This window comes from Synchiropus splendidus, chromosome 17, assembly GCF_027744825.2.
Source record: "Synchiropus splendidus isolate RoL2022-P1 chromosome 17, RoL_Sspl_1.0, whole genome shotgun sequence".
Taxonomy (NCBI): Eukaryota; Metazoa; Chordata; class Actinopteri; order Syngnathiformes; family Callionymidae; genus Synchiropus; species Synchiropus splendidus.
The window spans coordinates 5816486-5836729 of record NC_071350.1 but is presented as its reverse complement, the minus strand read 5'-3'; the positions used below and the strand labels follow the sequence as shown (position 1 = coordinate 5836729).

Sequence of the window (20244 nt, the reverse complement as noted above, 5' to 3'; positions counted from 1 at the left end):
CTCTGACCCTCAAAACCGTGGTTGGATCCTTTAAACTGGTCCAATACCCCCCTCTACCGGCCGCATGCTACCATTTAATTTCCCAGAATGCTGCTGCCGCAGGAGCCAGGAAGTGGGACGTTTATTGACAACATGGCCGCTTGGCAGGCTTTGAATTTGGAGACGTTTGTAATTTAACCGAGCTCGCCGGGTGAGATACTCTGCAACTCTCTCAGCCCAGGAGGGTTCGCACCCCATGCATTTGGATGAAGAGAACCGTGGAACCCGGAGGTGGTGACAGTGAGCTGACGGAACGTACACAGAGTCCAGCCCGTCATGTCGTTTTTCAAGAAGAAAGGTGAGGGGCTGCCTGAACACGAACATGTCAATGGTTGACTTCAGGTCAGAGAAGGAGGTGGGGATGCTGGACACCTTTGCTACAGATGAATGTAAATGTGTGCTAGAAATCGGTAGCTTAGCTGTTGCTGCTCAGCTCCCTCTGGATTCTTAACCTGCTTTGGCCTTCGGAGCTAGAATCGCCAACAAGTCCAACTACTGTCATTTACGACCCTTTGTAAATTCCGTTTTAACGCTCCCAAGACATTTAGAGTTTAGCTATGAAACCAGAGACAAATGCGAAATGTTAACTGACCTCGTTCTGTTCTTTCTCATTCATCTTAGCACAGCCAGAAATCACACATATTTTTGCCCATTGATACTGTCACTTTTTTCTGTTATTTTTGAGTATGCAGCAACAGTTGTTTATCATTGTTAATGATGTATTTCTGAAAATTCCATTAGTATTCAGTATGTTTGGCTGCGTGAGTTTGTGTTGACAATTCTGCAACCTAAGCTGACTTACAGTCATTTGTGCAGGTCTCAATATTTGCTCCCAAATCATAGAACAAGTGGCAACTTTCACCTGTTATTTTTTTTCTAAGCGCGACAGTCAACTGGTGGAATTCAGATGCAGTTTGCAAGGCATCACTGTAAAATAATGGTTCAGTCCAGTGGGTGGGGACCACAGACCATTTCACCATTCAAATCTTTGGTCACTTTTGCATTTTACCAGCACTCTCACCAATGGTGTCATAAAGAAGTGGTTTAGTTGCAGTTGGAAGACCAATGTGCAGTTGATGCTCAAGCTGTCATAAATTGACTAGAACATATGAGAGCCAGTTTAGACACATTTCATTATTGTAACATTGACATCTTTTTGGCACTAGGGCGAGATGTCCATAAGTACAGCCTGTGATCACAATATCATTTGGGAACACTGAACATTATTGGCAGTTTCACCGGTTCACAGTGAGGGCATGTGATAGTCAGGAGTCTGGAGATGCTGTGGAGAATGTTCCAGTTCCTGTCGTGAATGATGGCTCAGCTTTTTGTTGCACTGCTGGTCTTGAATCCACTGCAACACCTCTGGGACTTTTTAGGCTGTTCTATCCACTACCACCACTGCCGATCAATTAGTTTACTGAAGGCCTCTTCCTGATGTTGGAGCAGATCCATGAGAGGCTGAGAACTGTGGATACATGGAGGCCACGTGTTGAATTGGTCTTGTTGCATGTACTGTACACAGAGGTTGGATCGGCCATTGATGAGATTTTTTTCCCCTCTCATGATGTTGAATCCTGTCGGTCATTCTTTTGCAACTTCAAATGTTGTGAAATGGACTCGTCCATTTCTGTGTAAGACCGGCTGTCCGTACTGTGACGGATGTAGAAAGTTGGGTGACAGCCGTTGGCTGACTTTAGCTTGAGCAAGCAGGAAATGAAGTTTTATGGCTGACTGACCTGAGCTGTGCATTGAAGGGCAAGCACTCAAGCATTGTCGTATCAGCATTATTAACAACTTGAATGTTCATATCTTGATATAGATAAGTAAATTATATCACATTGATTTTCTGGTATGAATATCTATGATACAATAATGGTCTTTTAACCCAACTGCTGACTGCAGATTTTAAAAGAATCATTTAAAAATATAAAATGTCTTGTCGTGCCTCCACAACAGATCAACAGATGAGATCCATCCTGCACTGTCATGTTCAGAGTGACACCAGTAGTGCACAGAAAATATTATTCGATCATGGTAACATTACGGAAGTGTAGAGAAGGTTTATGTTGGTTTTGGTTAAATGCAGTAATTTCATGCTGAGTCATGTTAAATGCTCTTTGCCCATTACATTGTCATGCCATTATGAAGAAAACATGTTATTAAACTTTTGAAACGTTTTACTGTGTTACACATTATAAGATGGAAAGCTTAAAAACTTTAGAGATTAAAATGCTTAGAGTTGATTTAGCATCAGTGAAACTGGAATGTGTCTTGCTTGGTAGATGTGCATAGATCAGAAGTCAAACCTAATACTAAAGAAATACTTTTTCCATGGAGTGAGTCCTCTTTTTTTCCCCTTCTTCTCCCTGCAGCCAAAAGCAAAGAACAAGAAAGGGTGACAGAAGTTAAAGTCAGTAAAGGTGAGTTAAAAACAAAACTGTCAACTGTTTTTTCTGATGTAGTAGAAGGCCTGAGTTTGTTTTCAGAATCGATTAGTCACATATTCAATTATGGTCATTTTTTTAATGCGAAAAATAACTTTCAAGGTATCTTTTTAAAATCCAGTTAAATTATCGACTAAAATCCGCAATAATTTTTGTACCAATCACTGTTTGTGTACTGTAACTCTCCCTGGTGTCCTTGTAGTTGTAAACAATGGCAAAACAGTTTTGAGTTTCATGATTGTTGTCCATGGTACAAAGATGAAGCAGATCATTTCATCCAGTTTTGTTCTTGACTCTCCAGCTGCGGCCAGCCCTCGCTCTCCGTCCCAGGCCCTGAGAAATCATCATGCTATCCAGGAGGCTTCTGGCCCCAGTCATGTGGCCATCAATGCCATTTCTGCAAACATGGACTCTTTTGCCCGGGGTCGCACCGCCATCCTCAAGAAGCAGCCAAGTCACATGGAGGCAGCACATTTTGGTGACTTGGGTAAAGACCACTCAATATTCTCCTTCAGCTTCTCATAGGCTTTTAGCTAGGATTTTGGTGACAGGGCTTCCAAAGCCCTGACACCAGCCCATTCATCTCCCAACACACCATGTTTGTAAAGAACAAGCTATTTGTACAAAAAACTTTTTATAAAAACAAACGTCTGAGTCAAATAATCATTAACAGAGATGAACACAGTAGCTGCTGCCACACTGACACTTTCAGAGGTCAGAGGTTGCAGAGGTCTCCTGGACAGCTGCTTTACACAGCTGACCCTAATTCATTAAAAAAAAACAACATATTTTTGTTGTGATTGTTTCCCATACTATGAGCTAAATGTCTACAATTTTGTTCATCTTTTATATATTTATATATACAGGTATAGCCTCAGGACATTTTCAGGGTGTTTCCTTCGAGCAAGACCCTCTATGCTCTTTCACCCATTTTCCAAAAATCTTGTTCAGCTCTTCTTCACTTGTTCCTCTTGTGAGTGTGGATGATGTGTTGTGTGGTCATCACTCTGAGTATTGTGCAAGCGCTATAGCATTCGGAAGAAAACAAAGCCAAAAGCAGCTCCTCCCTCTCGTCTTGGGACATACTTGAGTGTGACTGTATGGTGGTAAAAGCAATGCATGACATGTTGAAAGAAGGCAGGCGTCTGGACTGAACCAACAGGTTGGCCAATGCGTTGACTCCTAATAAATCAGGAAGAACCAGGGCCACAACTGTCCCATCAAAACCTTAACCAAAGCATTTCAAAAGGCACGGTACATTAAAAATTATGTCTAGGTTATTAACTGGGTTGCAGCTCATTGGTGGGTTTGATGCTTGCATCACAGATGTGTGTCGATTGATATGTGTTAAAAAAGACATGTTGCGAATAAGATAAACTATCATCCGCCCCGGCGGTGTTGGTCCCTGGTTCGGTGATCACAGACAAAGTCGTACTCACAGCGCTAATGCTACAACCGGGCATCAGTTAGGGACCATCAACAAATTCTGATTCGGTCAAAATATTAGTGAAATCTTCAATCATGTCAATGAATATTAACCATAAGAGAATTGTGAAAATATAATATTAAATAACACATAAAATATAACATTAAAAATATTTTTATCATTCTAGACAAAGGACAAAGTGCTTTATTTCCAATATGTCTAAATCAGTATTTTTCAACCTTTTCTTAATAAGCCACTGCACCCTGAGTTCATTGAAAAAATCGTGAGGCACACCGCCAATGGAACCTCAGCCAAAGCACGATAGTGCTTAGTTGAAAGTCCTATAGAAAATCACTTCTGATTTGAGAACCAAATGACACTGCTGTTTTGACATGCTATTTGCAGAAACAAATAGCAGAAAATGTATATACATTTTAAAATGTCTCCAGAAAAGGGTGCACAATATGGCCAAATAAATTTGGATTTATTTATTTACTTTAAATAACTGTTTCGACTTTATCACAATCGCATGATTTTATTCTTGTTTGTAGAGTTTCCAGACAGATCTTTAACATTCTATGCCTCAACTAGCTTGTATAAAATCTCTCTCTCTCTTTCTCTCTCTCTCCCTCCATATATATATATATATATATATATATATATATATATATATATATATATATATATATAATAAATCTAATTATATAGTAGAAGTATGTATAATTATCAAAATAATGTATTCATTTTCCACATAAAATGAAAAGAAGACATAAATAAAGTTGAAATGAAAGTCTCGCCATAAACTTGAACTGCTTCAACAGGTGCTTTAGGTGATTTATACAATCATTCATTCTCTCTTCACATTAGGTGATTTATACAATCATTCATTCTCTCCTCACATTGTGGAACACATTATTTGGTTATGTATTTAGTTTTTAGCCAGATTTTAAACAACGAAGCGAACTACGAGTCTACGAGTGTCTATAAACTTTTGAAGTGAGATGTCATGTGAGGCCTGTGGTGCAGACTGTCTTTGTCGTTGCGGGTCCACCAAGAAGCGCACCATCAGTCTGTTGTCAAGATGCGTGGTCAAGTTTAGAGGCGCATCAGCTTTAAAAACAGCTGGAAGTTGCGCGTCATTTCCCACTGCACACCTGACTGTCTCAGCGCAGTAGTGTGCTGAACGCTGTTTAAATGGTCATTTATTCACATTGTTTCTAATGTTTGCTTCAAAAGCATCCAGAAAGTATAGTTAAATTGTTAAAGTGAACTGTTAGGAAGCATTAGCTATATTGGGGACTGTAGTCAGACAGTTCAGTTTAACTCCAAAATATAACTGTCAGGTTACAAACACAACCGGGTTCTACGAGAGACGTGAAACATTGAATTTCTTATTGCTACGCTACTACTGAATATTCTGGTGCACCTTATTTTCGTGTTGCTGCACCGATAGAAAAAATATTAGCCGCAGCAGAGCAACCAAAACAAAAAGTTTGTCTGCATCATCACAGCCAGCGGTGAAAAGACGGGTTGCAAGGATCTGAAACAGAAAACTGGTCTGGTGTTTGTGCTGGTGTTATTCCTGAATCAGAATTGGCTGATTGATTACGACTGCACTCGGTGGAACATCTCTTCCAGCTGGCCACAGCCTCAGTGTGAGCTCTTGTGCTCAGATTTTTAAATGAGCATCTTGCTTGTTTATCAGTGGGGAGTTTTTGCTTGATTGACCTTGTTCTAGCCATGTCAGATTAAGTAATTCCGCTAAGTAAGCTAACTTTGACTGATCAGTCATGCGATTGACTAAGAAGTATAGCGACCTCTCTGTTACCCTGTTTTCACTGTTGCTCCTTTGCCCCACTGTTTATCCATTCAGGCCTTTTATTCCATTCTCTACTGACTGGTCTTTCGATTTGTTTTGTACAAGTCTGGTGGCGCTGATGCCAATATAAACATGAGGGTTACAGACATGTTAAGCCTAACACGTGGATTCCAAACGGTGGCACCAATTCTAGTCGGTCACGATTCGCTTTGTTTGTTGCAGGTCACTCTTGTGTGAACTACCAGCCGCAGGAGACACGCTGTCGTCTTTCTAAGACCGTGGAGCAAGTGTTGCGGGACAATGTGGCCATTCCGCACTACATGCATTTTATGGAACTGCAAGGAGCAGACCACCTAGTTCGGTTCTGGTTGGAGGCTGAGAGTTTCCGCTCCACCAGCTGGTCAAGGGTGCGAGCTCATAGCCTCAACTCAGTCAAACATAGCTCTTTGGCTGAACCTGTCTTGGCCTGTGGCGACACGTTGGAGCTAACGGAACTTTCCACAAATGCTACAAACTCCCTCACCAGCGACACAATCAGAGAACGGCCGTTAGAGTTGCGGGACTCCTCGAGTATGGAATCGGACCTGAAACCCAGCACTCCTCGAGCAGAGACTCCCAGTAGACAAACGACTTCAAGGACCGGGACCCCCAGCAAGATGCAGCCGAACAACACACTTGGAGAACTCTCTGACAAACTAATGAAAAGTGAGTGACCATTGCTGTACTTTTTTTCTATTTACATGTTGTGTTTAGCTAGATTTGCAGTCGTACAAATGCCATGTCTGACTGAAGAGGCTGGCAACAGCACACATATCCATGACAATATCAAAATAGTGGCAATATTTAATCCACGCTTTGCTTACACCATAAGTGGGCTCTAAATGTTTCAGGGGTGGGGGAGCTGTAGAGTCAAGCCAACTATGACTTAACACTGGGCTTTGAATCACATCACACATAGCTTGTCTAAATAGTCAAGCGTCTTTTTTTCTCAAAATAAAGGTGATTTTTCTGCAGGACTTTCAACTAAGCACAATTGCGCTTTGGCCGATGTTCCATTGGTGGTGTCCCTCAGGATTTTTTCATTGAACTAAGGTTGAAAAACACTGACCTTGGGTGTGTCCCGACTATTTGTCACTAGAGGCTGAGGTTAATTAGGGTTCAAATTGACAAACACCCATATCACACACTCTAGACAACTAGGAACCACCAATGAACTGCTGTTCCTGGTCAGAACCTGTACAAGCACGTGGAAATAATGATGAAATGTCTTAATTCTCAACCTATTACTGGAAAGAAAATGTTAGAATTACAACACAATTCATTTGCATAAACTGTCATTTGCATGCTATCTTACAAAGCAATGCAAATTATTTTTAAAAAAAGGGTTTCATAAAAGTAATGCTGTGCTCTGTAATTTAAAGGTGCATTCATTGTCTCTGAGGAAGCTTGGAATAGTACTGGAATTTTAAATAATTAATGTCAGTCAAGATAACCGTGAATCACAATCGTCATGAGATATGTGACTTCCTGTTCTGCAAAATATGAGAGAGTAGTCCCACTGTGCACCATGCATGCACTGCTGAAGCTTCATACAGAAGCTCTTTGATTATTTTGGTGGTCAAGAAAGTTTATTTGCTCTTGCTGCTGTGCATATGACCATCTGAAGTACTCTACACTGGTGCTGTGTTTGCTTAAGAGTTGCGTGACATACAGCTCCATTGCAGCCAAGCAATGTCCATCTTTCTGGGGCTGAAAATTGCCATTTTATTGAAATCCTTACTTATGGACCAAAATAATCCATTTTTTTTCCTTGTTTCCAGTTATAGAGAAAGAAGCAGTTACCATTTTTACAAAGTATATTTCTCCAGATGCCTTAAAGCCCATCCCAATCACAGAGCAGATCAGAAACGACATAGTTGGTAAGATACTATTACATTTGAGAGTAATGGAATATCACACATTTCTATTTGTAAATCTTGTTTTCCTGTATAATCCCTCTCTGATCTCCCTTTTCTCTTCAGCAAAAATATGCGGCGAGGATGGAATGGTGGACCCAAACAGCTTCGTCATTGCACAGCTGGTGGTCTTCAGCATCCTGGAACAACAGTGAGTTGGTTGTTTATTCTTTATTGGTATTAATGGTCAAACGACAAGGTTATTGCATCACAATGAAGAGAGACAGGAGGTGACCGTTTGTATGCGTATCCATTCTGAGGTCGTGGATGATTAAATGTTAAATCTTATTCACACTATTGAAAATATATTTTAACAAAGACACATAACAGGCCGGGGATTGCGAACATTTCGGTGCGTGTCTGAGGCTGACAGAGCACTGCCACACAGACTCAAGTTTTCTTACTCAAAGTACATAAAAGTATGTACATTTCCCGTCAGATAACAGTGGAATGTAGTGTGAATGGTTGAAATACACTGTTGCCTCTCCTCAGGCTGGTTTATTAAAGCCCTGTATTGTAAACAAATGCGCATGACGGTGGAGTATTGGCCTAGCGGCTGGAGAGTGACCGGACTTGCAGGTTATATAAAATTGATAAGAGTCATACTTTTAATTATTCAACATGTTTACCTGCTCATGGACTTCAGGATCACTCGACTGTAAATGTCTCTTCAATATTGTAGTGTTTTTGCCAGTTAGCCTCACACAACACAGTGTGTTTTTTTTCCTTCTGCGTACATTATTCGCGGACACAGCCTCAAACTGTGTATGTGACGTCCTTGCTGTGTTGGTGGTAGGTTCTCCTGTCTAACTCCTGCAGCCTCCACATGTGAAATGAGTTCTGATGTGATTTAGTGTCTGACGGACATGTTGGTAATGTTCTTAAAATTATCACGGTGCTCACCTGGCATCTCCTTTTGTGTTTCCAGGCACTTTAGTGAATTCCTGCGGAGCCATCATTTCTGTAAATACCAGATTGAAGTATTGACGAGTGGCTCGGTGTTCCTGGCTGATATCTTGTTCTGTGAGTCAGCTCTCTTCTACTTCTCTGAGGTGAGTGAGACACAGTTTGACATTGACTTTCCACTGTTCTATTGCAAGCCTCCCTAACCAGTTTAAAATGACGTCTTGGGCATCAAAACGAGCTGCATCGCGTATATGGTTACTGCTTTACACAAGCAGATGGCGACACAGTGTAGCTGCTGGAGCGGATGTGTTGCAATGGAGCCCTGCTGGGGACATGGAGGGAAAAAATATGCATTATGAGGTCTTGCTATACTTTTGCGAGATCTCATACTTCATTGTTGATGCAGGAATGTGAGGGGAAAAAATTGGCGGCTGACACCACATCTGTAAAGGTCATGAAATGTGCATTGGTCATCGCCAGCAGAATATACCAATTGGATATATCAACTGTCTTCATTTTTTGAAGACAGAGGACTTCTTCTTTGGCGCGGACTGCTCAATGGGCGTATACTGTGCCTGTGTTGCAGCGAAGAATCAACATATGTATTCCGGACTGATGATGCCAGAAGAAGCTAGTATCGTTGTTTTTTGTGTGTTGGTATCAAATTGGCTCTGAAGTGTCGGTGCTTGTGACAACCTGAGTTCTGACTGAGAAGTGTGATCAAGGGCAAAACTTCAAGACTTATTAGAGACAGATATTTGCTATCCTAAATAAAACTGCCAGAGCAGCCTGTCAGACACGACCAGGTTCTATAAGAGATGTGACACTGAACACTGAATTTCTCATCTCTACACTTAGTTAACTACTATATTTAAACATAAACAAATAATGATGTTGGAGACAAACTCCACTAATGAGTTTCATCATAAAGGTTTCTAGAGAGACTGTAGTGTGAACACATGGAGTGGAATGAAAGTGTATTTATCGTGATAATCGTTATTGTCAAAGTGACAAAATTTATCATGGTATATTTTTGTCCATATCGCCCATCCCAACTCGGTTATGTGGGTTTCTCAAACTCAGGGGTGAGCAGGCAAGAACACATCAACATTTTGTATTTTAATGTATATACTACGTGATAGTATGTTAATATATAACAGTTTTCCTTTAAAGACTACAGTAATTTTATATATGCCCCAAACACAGAGTAAAACCTCTTTCCTCTTGAAAAAATAGACGGTTAGATAACCTTTATTAGTCCCACAGTTGGGAAATATTGCCTTATAAATAGCCTTTTGGTCTGAGTGTCAAAAGTGCTGTGCGTCTGAAATTTTTTTGATTTCACTCGCAGCTAAAACATTTTCATGAAAAAAACCCCCAACAAAACTAACTCACTCCGCTATGTCTTTGCAGTATATGGAGAAGGAGGAGGCCATGAATGTATTGCAGTTCTGGCTAGCAGCAGATAATTTCCAGAATCAACTGGCAGCTAAGAAGGGCCAGTATGATGGCCAGGAGGCCCAGAATGATGCAATGATCCTTTATGACAAGTGAGTCATCTTTCAAATTGTTGCCTTGTGAAAGTTGTCCACCTGCTGCAAACTATTTTGCGTAATGTATATCTGCGTGAGGTTTATCTAACAGATTGTTTTCTGTTTCCAGGTATTTCTCTCTCCAGGCCACGAACCCTCTTGGTTTCGGTGACTCTGTGCGGATGGAGATCGAATCCAATATTTGCAGGGAAGGTGGTCCTCTTCCTGACTGCTTCACAACTCCTCTCAGACAGGCCTGGACCACCATGGAGAAGGTCAGCCACTGTCTTTACTACAACTAAATGTTTGGCAGTAAGCAGGTTTTTGGAGCTTCTTGATTCCGTTTGTCTAATTTGTCACCTACTTTCTTCTTTTGATACACTCATGTAAGTCATGAGCTTCTATGATGTAATGAGACCCAATGATGCATGGATTGACTGAATAACATCTTTATTCAACTTTTGAAATGTAAAAATAAACAACTTAAATTACAAGGATATTGACTTCAAGCCTTGTAAATAAGAAGTATAATTCTAAACAACTTTAATAAAATCAGAGAATGGAACAAAGCGCTGCAGCATGTGGGGACAAAGGATATTGAGCAGGGACCGCTGAAGTCACGGTGCAGCGCCTCACAGTTGGGGATGCAAGGAGCCAGATTTTTTTGGGGGGGGGGGGAAGCAAACTTGACTATGCTCTGCACTGTTACATTCCGCCTTTACATTTTCAGTTGTCACTTCACAAAAAATGAAATTAGCTCTGCGCTGAAGCTGAGACCAGTCATGGAGGAGGAACTCAGGGAATATTGGAATACACACAGGCGAGAACAGTGGATGGAGTGCTTTAACTTTATTAAAACCCTTGTCATTTCATTGGTCCTTGTTTGCCCGACATGGAGTTTTAAGCTACAGTGTTTGGAGCATGTAAAAGAAAGTAGCGTCCAGGAATGATGGTAATTGAAATGTAATAAAAGAAGAACCCATGATTTACAAATGAAAACCTGATGCATTGACTTGTACTCTTTTCCAGGTTTACATGCCAGGCTTCCTATCCAGTAACCTTTACTACAAGTATCTGAGTGACCTCATCAACTCTGTTCGGGCAGATGAGTTTGTCAGCTCCGCAGGCGGCCCAACTGATGCCGACCGTTCCAGTTCAAATGTCAGTGACGGCCCTCAGACGCAGGTGACCTGGACCTTCGGCTATGTCTTTGTCCACTGTACCTTTAGTGGAGGGTGAGAGGCTGGGGAAAGCATTATGTCAATGAGATACCTCACTATGTCCTCACAGGGATAGCAAACGTGTGTGTGTGTGTGTGTGTGTGTGTGTGTGTGTGTGTGTGTGTGTGTGTGTGTGTGTGTGTGTGTGTGTGTGTGTGTGTGTGTGTGTGTGTGTGTGTGTGTGTGTGTGTGTGTGTGTCCTCACAAAGAGGAAAACAAACGTGTGTGTGCGCACACACAAAGTTCAATTTAATTATTAACCCAGGTATGAGAGTCATTGAAAAATGCCATCAAATAAACTATTTTGAGGACTGTCTATTCCAAAACTACATCAGAATTAGTGACAGTATTATTTCGAACAAGATGAGAAAACAAAACAGAAAAACGTATTTAAAAACTGGCTCTCACTCCCTTATTGTGATTTATTATTGATCGATTATGCAAATTATTATTGTTATTGTTGTTATTCTAACAAAAGTGACAGATTTATATATTTTTGTAAACCTAGGCTGGTGCCAAGAAGGCAGTAATAAAGATTTTGAAGAACTTTGATGAGGCGATAACAGTGGACTCGGCCAGTCTGGACCCAGAATCTTTATACCAGCGGCCATATGCTGGGTAAGTGATGTGTATGTTGTGTCTATGGTGATGTCATGTAAAGGACTTTTAGGACTATATATGCATGCACCACCTGCTATTCTGCTAGTGTCTGTCTCGAGGATTTTAAGCTTAACACTAGTGTTACTAACTTTGTTTTAGCTAATCTAAATTGTAATTTTAGTACTTATTTTAAACTCATGTCCTGAAGTACCTGAAGGGCCAAAAGCATCATTGTCACTTCAGCTGCATTGAAGATAGATTCATAGACTCTGAAAGAATGCAGTGTAAAGTTTTTAGTCTTCCACGGCCTATGTGGCAAATGTGGCTGCCACGGCAGCCTCCTGGCGCGCTGTCATTAATAGACTGATCTTCAGTGATGTGGTCTCAATGAACGGGAAATGCTTACTCTTCTGCTGCAGCCATATATACAGTTCAGTCCAGTGTGTTGTGTCATCATTCCCATCGGTTGGCGGGTGAAGTGAAAGACCTTTTGTGACGTCAGGACAAATAATGTAATGAGATCTGTATGCTGAAGGAATTGTTTTGTGCAGGTGCCGTAGTTATTTATAAAAGGTAATTTCTTGGAAATCGAACATTGTTCAGGTGACATGTCATCTTGCCAACACTGTGAATCACGCTTGAAACGTGGAAATGCATAATTGAGCACCTTCAGAAATCTTGGTGTGTTCAACCGTAAATAAATGTCCACAGTTCAGTGTACGCAACTAGAAGACGTATTCACAAAACATTTTTGAAAAGAATGAAAGTACACTTTTATGTGGGCATGAATGGATGTGACACCTTTACATTGAGCTTAACTACTTTGTTGCTGGACATCTGAGTGCCACTGTGTGCTTGAGTTGCGAATTGAGGGCAAAGCTGTGGTTGGGATGTCACGATGCCTGCAGGCTGGATTGCCTCCCACTTGGTGGGTTTATGGTGCTCATTCTCCTGCCCTCTCTGCTCAGAAGGATGACTTTTGGGAGGGTGAACGAGCTTGGACAGTTTATCAGGGAGGCAGAGCCGGAACCTGACGTAAAGAAGTCAAAAGGTATGCCATGCTCCCTTTTTCAAGATTTTTGGATGTATAGATGTATTATTACTGTTCTTCCTTGCTCACAACTTGGTTTGTCTCATGCGCTGAAACACTTACCTTTCAAATCAGCTTCATCCACCTAAAGTTGCGTAACATCATCTAAAGTTGTCACAGAGCGCTGTCTTGCAAATCACCTGTGAATACAATAAATGACTCTTCAATAAGGGAGGTTGCATGAATAAAACAAATTAATTACTATGAATTACTATTTTGTGATCTTTTAGGCTCCATGTTTTCTCAAGCCATGAAGAAGTGGGTTCAAGGCAACTCCAATGAGGTGAGGTCACAGTATTTGACACCACTGAACTATGATGGGATGTCGGTCTTATTATGGGATCCATATTTATTAGGGATGCTCCGATCATGATTGGCCGATGTCAGCGTGATCAGTGAATGCCAATCACTACCTGTCATTGCTGATCACAACATCGGATCACGTGTGACAGCCGGCGCCCTGATGAAGCCCCGCTGGTTGTAATGCGCTCCTCCTAACTCGCTGCTCACTCAGCAGCAGCATGTCTGCTGTGGAGATTCTTTCAATCTGTCATGTAAAGTTTGCATTCTGCAGCACATGCACGGGAAAATGCAGTGCAGGGAAGCACCTTCAAATTAAACACGCCATTTAAAGCACCAGCACTAGATGGAGCACGGAGAGTTTTCTGGGCTCATGAAAGTCAGACTGCTGGTTCCTCAGCAGCAGGCTGTTAGAGCATCTGGCGCTTAGCAACAGCCGTGGGTCCGAGCGTGACATTCGGAATGATAAGAAATCATCATTAAATTTCACCAAGCTAGAGGACCAGCCTTTCTCAGGTGTTGGTTATGCGGAGACGGTCGCCATTTTGGAGTCGGGTGCAGTGTTTGTCAGCCACATGAATCTGAAACTTTTAATAACGTTCGGGTGGAAACTTTCATGAATGCAGTGCTGTCTGTCTAGGAGTCCCACGACCAGCAGCCAGTATGTCAATATTTCACGGACATAGCAAAGTCTCAAGAGATCCACCTAACTGCAAAGTCTCACATCAAATAAAATGTAAAAGTTTTGCATTCTGCAAGTTTTTCTATTTCCCCCCACCCTGAAGAGGTATATAAGAATGTGTCTGTTGTTTTCACATCATGTACACAAGGACTCATCATTGTGATTACAAATTCACTGTCGATCCATGTATCGGTGATTGACAGCAAATATCCTGTTTGGAGCAGCACTAATATTTACACTGCTTGATATAATTTCATTATTATTTCATCTGCAGTTGTGAAAAAAACACTGTTCAACTCCGAGCCCTCCCAACTGAATACAGCCATTCAGACTTCACCAGTCTCTCAAAAGCACAATGAGTGCAGTTGTCTGTCAGAAGCCTTTCTAGAATGTTTTTGATGATGATTTCATGCTTCATCCCAAGCAGCAGCCACAAATCTGCAACAGGTTAAACGCAACCATATGTTTCTGTATGATAGGCTCCAACAGGCTGACAATATCTGTTTATTGTGAATTTACTTACTCATGTGTTCTGTCAGTCAGAGAGCGTGTGTGAGTATCAGTGGTTCACACATAGGATGCAGAGTACACTTGAAAGTAGTTGTTGAATCAGTTTAAGGTCTCCTGAGTCATTTTTCCTCCTCAGCAATCAAATCTGGCAAACTGGTAGAGTAACATAAAATTCTAAATGCTGAATTTAAGTGTGTGTCTGCTGAATGGTGGACAAGAACTACAAAGAGCTACAAACAAGGGGCATGAACTTGTGGCCGCAAGTCCCTTGCAGTGTCAACGAATCCAAAATGTCGATCAGTGAAGGATTTATGCAGTGTAATTACACGTTTGCTAAGAAAAAGAAAAATTGATTCACATGTCATATTGCCGAGACTTCTGTTGCTGCATTTTAGCACACGTTAGTGTAACGGCGAAACCCCACAAACTCCCGACTGTGTGGCTGAATGAGCGCTGTCACCGTTTAAGCATGGTGATGTTCTCTTCCTCTGTTCATGTTTGACCTCATTCTTGTTGTGGACACCATAAAACACCTCACAGATGAAAACACTTCATCTTCAAGACAATAGTTAGCAGCTCAAGTTGCTTTGTGAAGTGTTTGTGTTTGTGGGTCAAATGAATGTGTGTTGTGACGTCATGTAGCTTGACCAAACAGAAGTTTTGTGTTTTGTGCAGGCTTATTTTTAGAACTAAATGACTCAGAATGAACATGGTTCTTTCGCAGGCACCATTAGTTAAGGTGACACTGTTGATAGCTCTTAAACCATGGGTTATCATTTGTGGTCCACTTTAAATACACTTCTGAAAAAAAAGTGAGTTGATAAATGTGATTTTTGTTTCACAGGCCCAGGAAGAAATGGCATGGCAGATTGCGAAGATGATTGTGAACGATGTGGTCCACCAATCAAATCACGACAGCCCTGTAAAGTCCACCAAGGTACACATCGACATGCCTGTGTATTTGTGTCCCTTCCTTGCCTTAAAAGTCCCTTGCTTCTTTCAGTTATGACCCGATAAGAAGCCGAAGTCACTCCGTATGGTTAGTGGACCAAACAAGCGGGACTGTTCTCACAGTCCACCCTGCTCCTATGCTGCAGCAGAAGCACAGCATTAACGCTCCTCCACTTCCACTGGACTACAGAGGATGTACTCAACTGGTGATGCATCGATGCTTGAAGGTTACATTTTTTTGGACTGAATCAAGTTCTGACTTTGACTAAGGTACATTTGGCTGCCTGACATTACACACTCCTGAAGAACAAAAGGTTTTCTCACAGAGCTGTCAGATGCTTGAAGTGGCTTCCGATGAATCCATGGCTGCTGCTGAAACGTCTTATCTCAAACTAGTTGAGGATGCTGCAGATCACCAAAGTAGCGTCCATCTGTGCAGGGTTGTAACCCATTCCTGATTTTCAGAAGAGCGTCATGCAGTTAAGCTCACCGGGACTTGCTATCTGTTGAGTAGAATAAGCCGTACTGCGTTGGTTGTTCTTGTGCTGTCGTATATCAAGACGTGACAGTGAAACACAGGAACGGCTGTGTTGGCTCCAGCAGACCTCCTCTAGACAACCTTTAGGCACCTTTTCAAAAGATGAAACCATAAAATACTCCTCTATTATATAAACTGATCCACTTGTGTTGGAAAAAAGAATCCATGTTTTAAATGTTCTAAATATATATATATACAACTATGTCTCCTTTTCTTGCTCACCCCATATCATTTTCTTTTATTATTGTTGGCCATGGCTTTTACAATTTATTTCAATTACACATTCAAACCTCTGGACTGGAAGAGTGCTCACAGAATTAAAACATTTTAAAAGATACATTTCTGTTTATCCTTCTTTCGGTGTGGATAAGAACCAGAAAAGACTCTTGGTACCATGTACCACTAATGTTTTCTGATATGTATGTGGAATCTATAATATATTTCAATTGTGTTTGATTAAAATGCATATATTATGCAAGTGTCTTTGTATTCCCTTTATGACAGGACAGTGTTTTTGTGTTTTCATTCATCAAAGTAGGGCAGTATTTGTCGACGCCAACTGTACTTCTTTGTGTGTGAATCAGAAACCGTCAAATGTTTTGCCTCCCATTATCAAACCTTATGTTCAGTCAAACTTGGGCATTTCACCTTGTTTATTATATAAATCTGACGCCGTCTGTGCAAATGTTGTGAATTGCAATTCGGTTTTCATTTTCCTAGAGGCAGAAGTAATGACAAATGACCGCCGTCATGCCTGGCTCGTACGTGGTCTGTTGCTGCAGCAGGCAGGCAGGTCTACAGCGTGTTTTTCCCAGAGAAATTCACGTTTTTGTCATTTTTACATTGTGATGTAAAATTGATGCCTTTGCTGTCAATATAGAACGCATAAGTCCACTTTCCCCAATATATGACGCCTTGGTTGGACCCATGACGCTCATCAGCCAAGACTTCAGTTGAACTCATTTGCTTTTATTTTTTAATATTTATATGGCTATGTTAATGCCATGTTTTCTTTCCTTGTTTGTTCTGACATTTTTGTGCATAACGTACATCTGTGGGTCAAAACACAACTGCAATAAAAGTGATCCCATTTTAATTCCAAAACAAAAAGAAAAGCAGCTGTCTGAAGCAAATACATGAGGTTATTGAGAATTTTTTATCCTAACATTGACCTCTTTCTCCCTCTCAGACGAACCTCATCCAGCTTCTTAAGCACAGCTGAGGACTTTTTGGAGGACACAGAGTAGCTCTCCAGCAGCTTCTGAAACAGCTTCTCCGTGTTGGGATGTGTACTGAGAAAAGCCTTCTCCAGCACATACAAGTCAACCCCTTTGTCCTCCGGCAGAGAGGAGATGTAACTCAAGCCAAAGTCGATGAGGATCAAGTCCAAGTCTGGTCCCTCCTCCGCTCGGTGCCTCACAAGCATGTTAGAGGTGGTCAGGTCGCCGTGGATGACATCCTCATCATGCATTTTGGCAAGAATGCTGCCCATCTTCTGAGCCAGGACCTCCAGATCCTGACAGTCTGAGTGCTGAAAGGATGCAATGTGATCTCTCACAGTGGTGGTGCCCAGGACCTCTTCCATGAAGATGCTGTGTGAACTGTAGTCCACAAAGTAGACCACGGGTGCCAGTATACCTGCAAGAGGGGAAGACAGATTGTAAAGAAAACAACCACTTGAGGGCATTCGCTCAAATCAATGATTTTTGGAGGTTGTACCCGCCTGTAGTGACAACGTCCAAAACACAAAACATCTGACTTTTTTATTTTATCATCACTAACTGTATAAAACAACTTAGTTTAAACTAATATATTGAACACCAATATAATTCTGGTGTCCACTCATAGTTATATGTCGATCCGGAATCCGACTGGGATCGGTTCCGACCAACCGGTCGTATGTCAGATTGGACGTAAGTGGAATGCCATTCAAAATAGCTGACGCGAGGGTTATAGGTGCTACTGTAGTGGTAGATCACTGTGTGAGAGTGAGATGCTGGGATACTGTGCTGCTGTAACTGTCATTCGCGATGCCAGGCTGCTACGTCCTGCAGTGCCAGACATGGAATAAAATAAATTAAAAAAAGCTTTTGTAAGTCGGATGTTACGCGTACTGTAAGGTTGTCCCGATACCAATGCCAGCATCTGTACGCACACCGACCGATGCTGACCTGTTGCTGTACTCCTCAAATACTCGCTCATGACAGCAGCTGACAACTAGTGCAGTGTTCCCTCACTATATTCCAGGGATTCAGTGCATCATGGGTTTTTACAGGGCTGTCAACTCTCACGCAAATGAGGGAAATCGCTGGTATCTACGGTCGGTAGGTAGGTACAGACAGGAAATAGGATGAGGTCGGGGTTCAGACAGGAAATGAGCCTGAGAAAAGTGATGCGAATCTAGGAAAAGTTATATAAAAACACTATGTGTAGACGTTATTCACATTTTAGGGGAAAAGAGCAAGTGGAACATTACAACATGGACCTGCAGCTTGAAACCTGACACCAAAACCGAGCGTGCTAGAGCTCATGAAGGCTTTAATTTTACTTTTAACACTACGAACCAGTCCACACTGTTGATTTGACTGGATCCACCTGTGCATCTGCACAATATATGACCGATGCTAGCTGTGCTACAACAGTAACTATTCATGTTACGATCATAGATTTAAAGGTGTTTTGTGACGCCAGCAACTCTGATTTGATTTAGTGACCTGCGCCACACGGCACTAACCCGGGGTGAGGTGCTGCTGCTGCTTAACCAACTGCATGTGGTCCTGGAACATGACCCCCGTGATGAATAAGGGAAGACTTCTACGTAAACGGACAAATACTCATATTTCTCATTCAAATCTGGATGACAACAGACAAGAGGAAATGGGCACAAACAGAATGTAACACACTTGTTTATTAAAAACACGTGAATTTTAATGAAGTACGTCCTCATTTGTGTGTGTTTACGTGATGTTTGTTTTCCATTATTATCGTCAGACTTAATTTAGAACATTTTAAAACATTGGGAAAACTTAATTAAAAAAATGCAAAAAACCAAAAGTCCACAAGCATCCTCATTCACAAAGTTTTCACATTAAATATATGGACTATTATTATATGAATGCAAAGGCTTAAGTTATATTACTGTATGTCATCAAATCAGAGTCCATTCACTCTGTCCAGTCGGTTGACAGCAGGGGTTTGTAATGTCCAGCAGGTGTCAGTCATGGTGTCGAAACGCTTCAAGAAGCCTCATCCACCATTCACGAGAAGACACTACTTCACAATGATCGGCTTAGCTAGGCATTTTGCTCAAACGTACATATGGTTATGAAGGTGTGCGGCGCATGTTTGAACGAGAAGATGGTTTGAATGGTAAACAATTGTATATCGAGCTGCAATGAAAGGCAGCAAAAAAAATCGGACCAACCAGAATCCTTCCTTGACAAATCAAAGAGCAAGAGACAACACAAGTGATCGGAGCAACACTTAACGTTTTATGCTTAAAAAATCGCTATGCTATTTCCTGTCGAGCCGCGCGCACTCCCGCGAGGGCACGCACTTCTGACATTACAGCGGGGCGCTGCAGTTCACACTCGAGGAGCCAAGTGGAAGCCATACACTGGATGTCTGTCCTCCCAGGTGACAGTCGTTCGTTCACCCACCTGCTCTCCGGCACCGGAGGATCGCCCGAACCTCCTGCACGGTGCGTCGCTGCGTCAGCTTCTCATCCAGAACCGGGTGTCGGTAGCGCTTCGGGAACCTCTGCTTCAGAACGGCGGGACGATCAAAGAAGGTTGTCTTGTACACCCGCGACTCAGCTCCCTGTTTGACCAACTCTGCCTTGGTCAAGTTCTCAAGCGCCTCCATGATGCAACGCCACCTGTTTCTTCTCTGCGTGTGATGGCGGTTGCCAAACAGCGCGTTGGTGCATTTCCGCCACCAGCTGGTGTGGAGTGTGAATTATGACAGTCATGCGAAGGTGCAAAACGGATTTGAAGTCACAGAGGGGTCCATAAATGTCATTATGAAATATGTATACATTTGGAGGCAGTATTTTAGGAGTTGCTAAATAATTTTATTTCTCAAACTTTGAAATATTTCCCGGCAGATGAAATGAACAGCTGCAAGTTTTCAAATGTATTTTATGCACGTGCACGATCATGATTCCTGCACACTCTGACTTTGGCTCCCATTTGTGCCCAGATATTGACTGCAACACAAACTGGAGCACT

The 20244-nt window shown here is 41.8% G+C and overlaps 2 protein-coding genes across 3 annotated transcripts; one reads left to right on the top strand and one right to left on the bottom strand.

Moving 5' to 3' along the window:
* The first annotated feature begins 112 nt into the window (after positions 1–112).
* akap10 (A kinase (PRKA) anchor protein 10) lies at positions 113–18002 on the top strand. 2 transcript variants are annotated; one of them, XM_053846240.1, is made up of 15 exons: positions 113–337; positions 2415–2462; positions 2788–2973; positions 5954–6436; positions 7552–7650; positions 7753–7837; positions 8615–8738; positions 10006–10142; positions 10255–10399; positions 11154–11309; positions 11853–11962; positions 12916–12995; positions 13265–13317; positions 15371–15463; positions 15530–18002. In XM_053846240.1, the coding sequence occupies exons 1-15, from the start codon at positions 316–318 to the stop codon at positions 15533–15535; spliced, it is 1827 nt and encodes a 608-aa protein (XP_053702215.1). In that variant the 5' UTR covers positions 113–315; the 3' UTR covers positions 15536–18002. The 2 variants fall into 2 exon arrangements, with proteins under 2 accessions (XP_053702215.1, XP_053702214.1); XM_053846239.1 differs by having other exon boundaries at positions 12913–12995; positions 15530–17998.
* On the bottom strand, positions 16241–19906 carry tp53rk (TP53 regulating kinase). The gene is made up of 2 exons (XM_053846248.1): positions 19675–19906; positions 16241–17653 (listed from the first exon to the last, which is right to left on the bottom strand). The coding sequence occupies exons 1-2, from the start codon at positions 19877–19879 to the stop codon at positions 17172–17174; spliced, it is 687 nt and encodes a 228-aa protein (XP_053702223.1). The 5' UTR covers positions 19880–19906; the 3' UTR covers positions 16241–17171.
* Between the last annotated feature and the right edge of the window lie 338 nt (positions 19907–20244).

Bases quoted from the DNA above. Each gene is read 5' to 3' on its own strand.
- akap10 (XM_053846239.1), top strand. From the start codon at position 316: ATGTCGTTTTTCAAGAAGAAAG. The intron at 11,310-11,852 runs GTGACCTGGACC...TTGTAAACCTAG, and splicing joins GTGACGGCCCTCAGACGCAG to GCTGGTGCCAAGAAGGCAGT. The intron at 12,996-13,264 runs GTATGCCATGCT...GTGATCTTTTAG, and splicing joins TGACGTAAAGAAGTCAAAAG to GCTCCATGTTTTCTCAAGCC.
- tp53rk (XM_053846248.1), bottom strand. From the start codon at position 19,879: ATGGAGGCGCTTGAGAACTTGACCAAGGCAGAGTTGGTCAAACAGGGA. The intron at 17,654-19,674 runs GTGGGTGAACGA...CCCCTCTTGCAG, and splicing joins CCTCCGGTGCCGGAGAGCAG to GTATACTGGCACCCGTGGTC.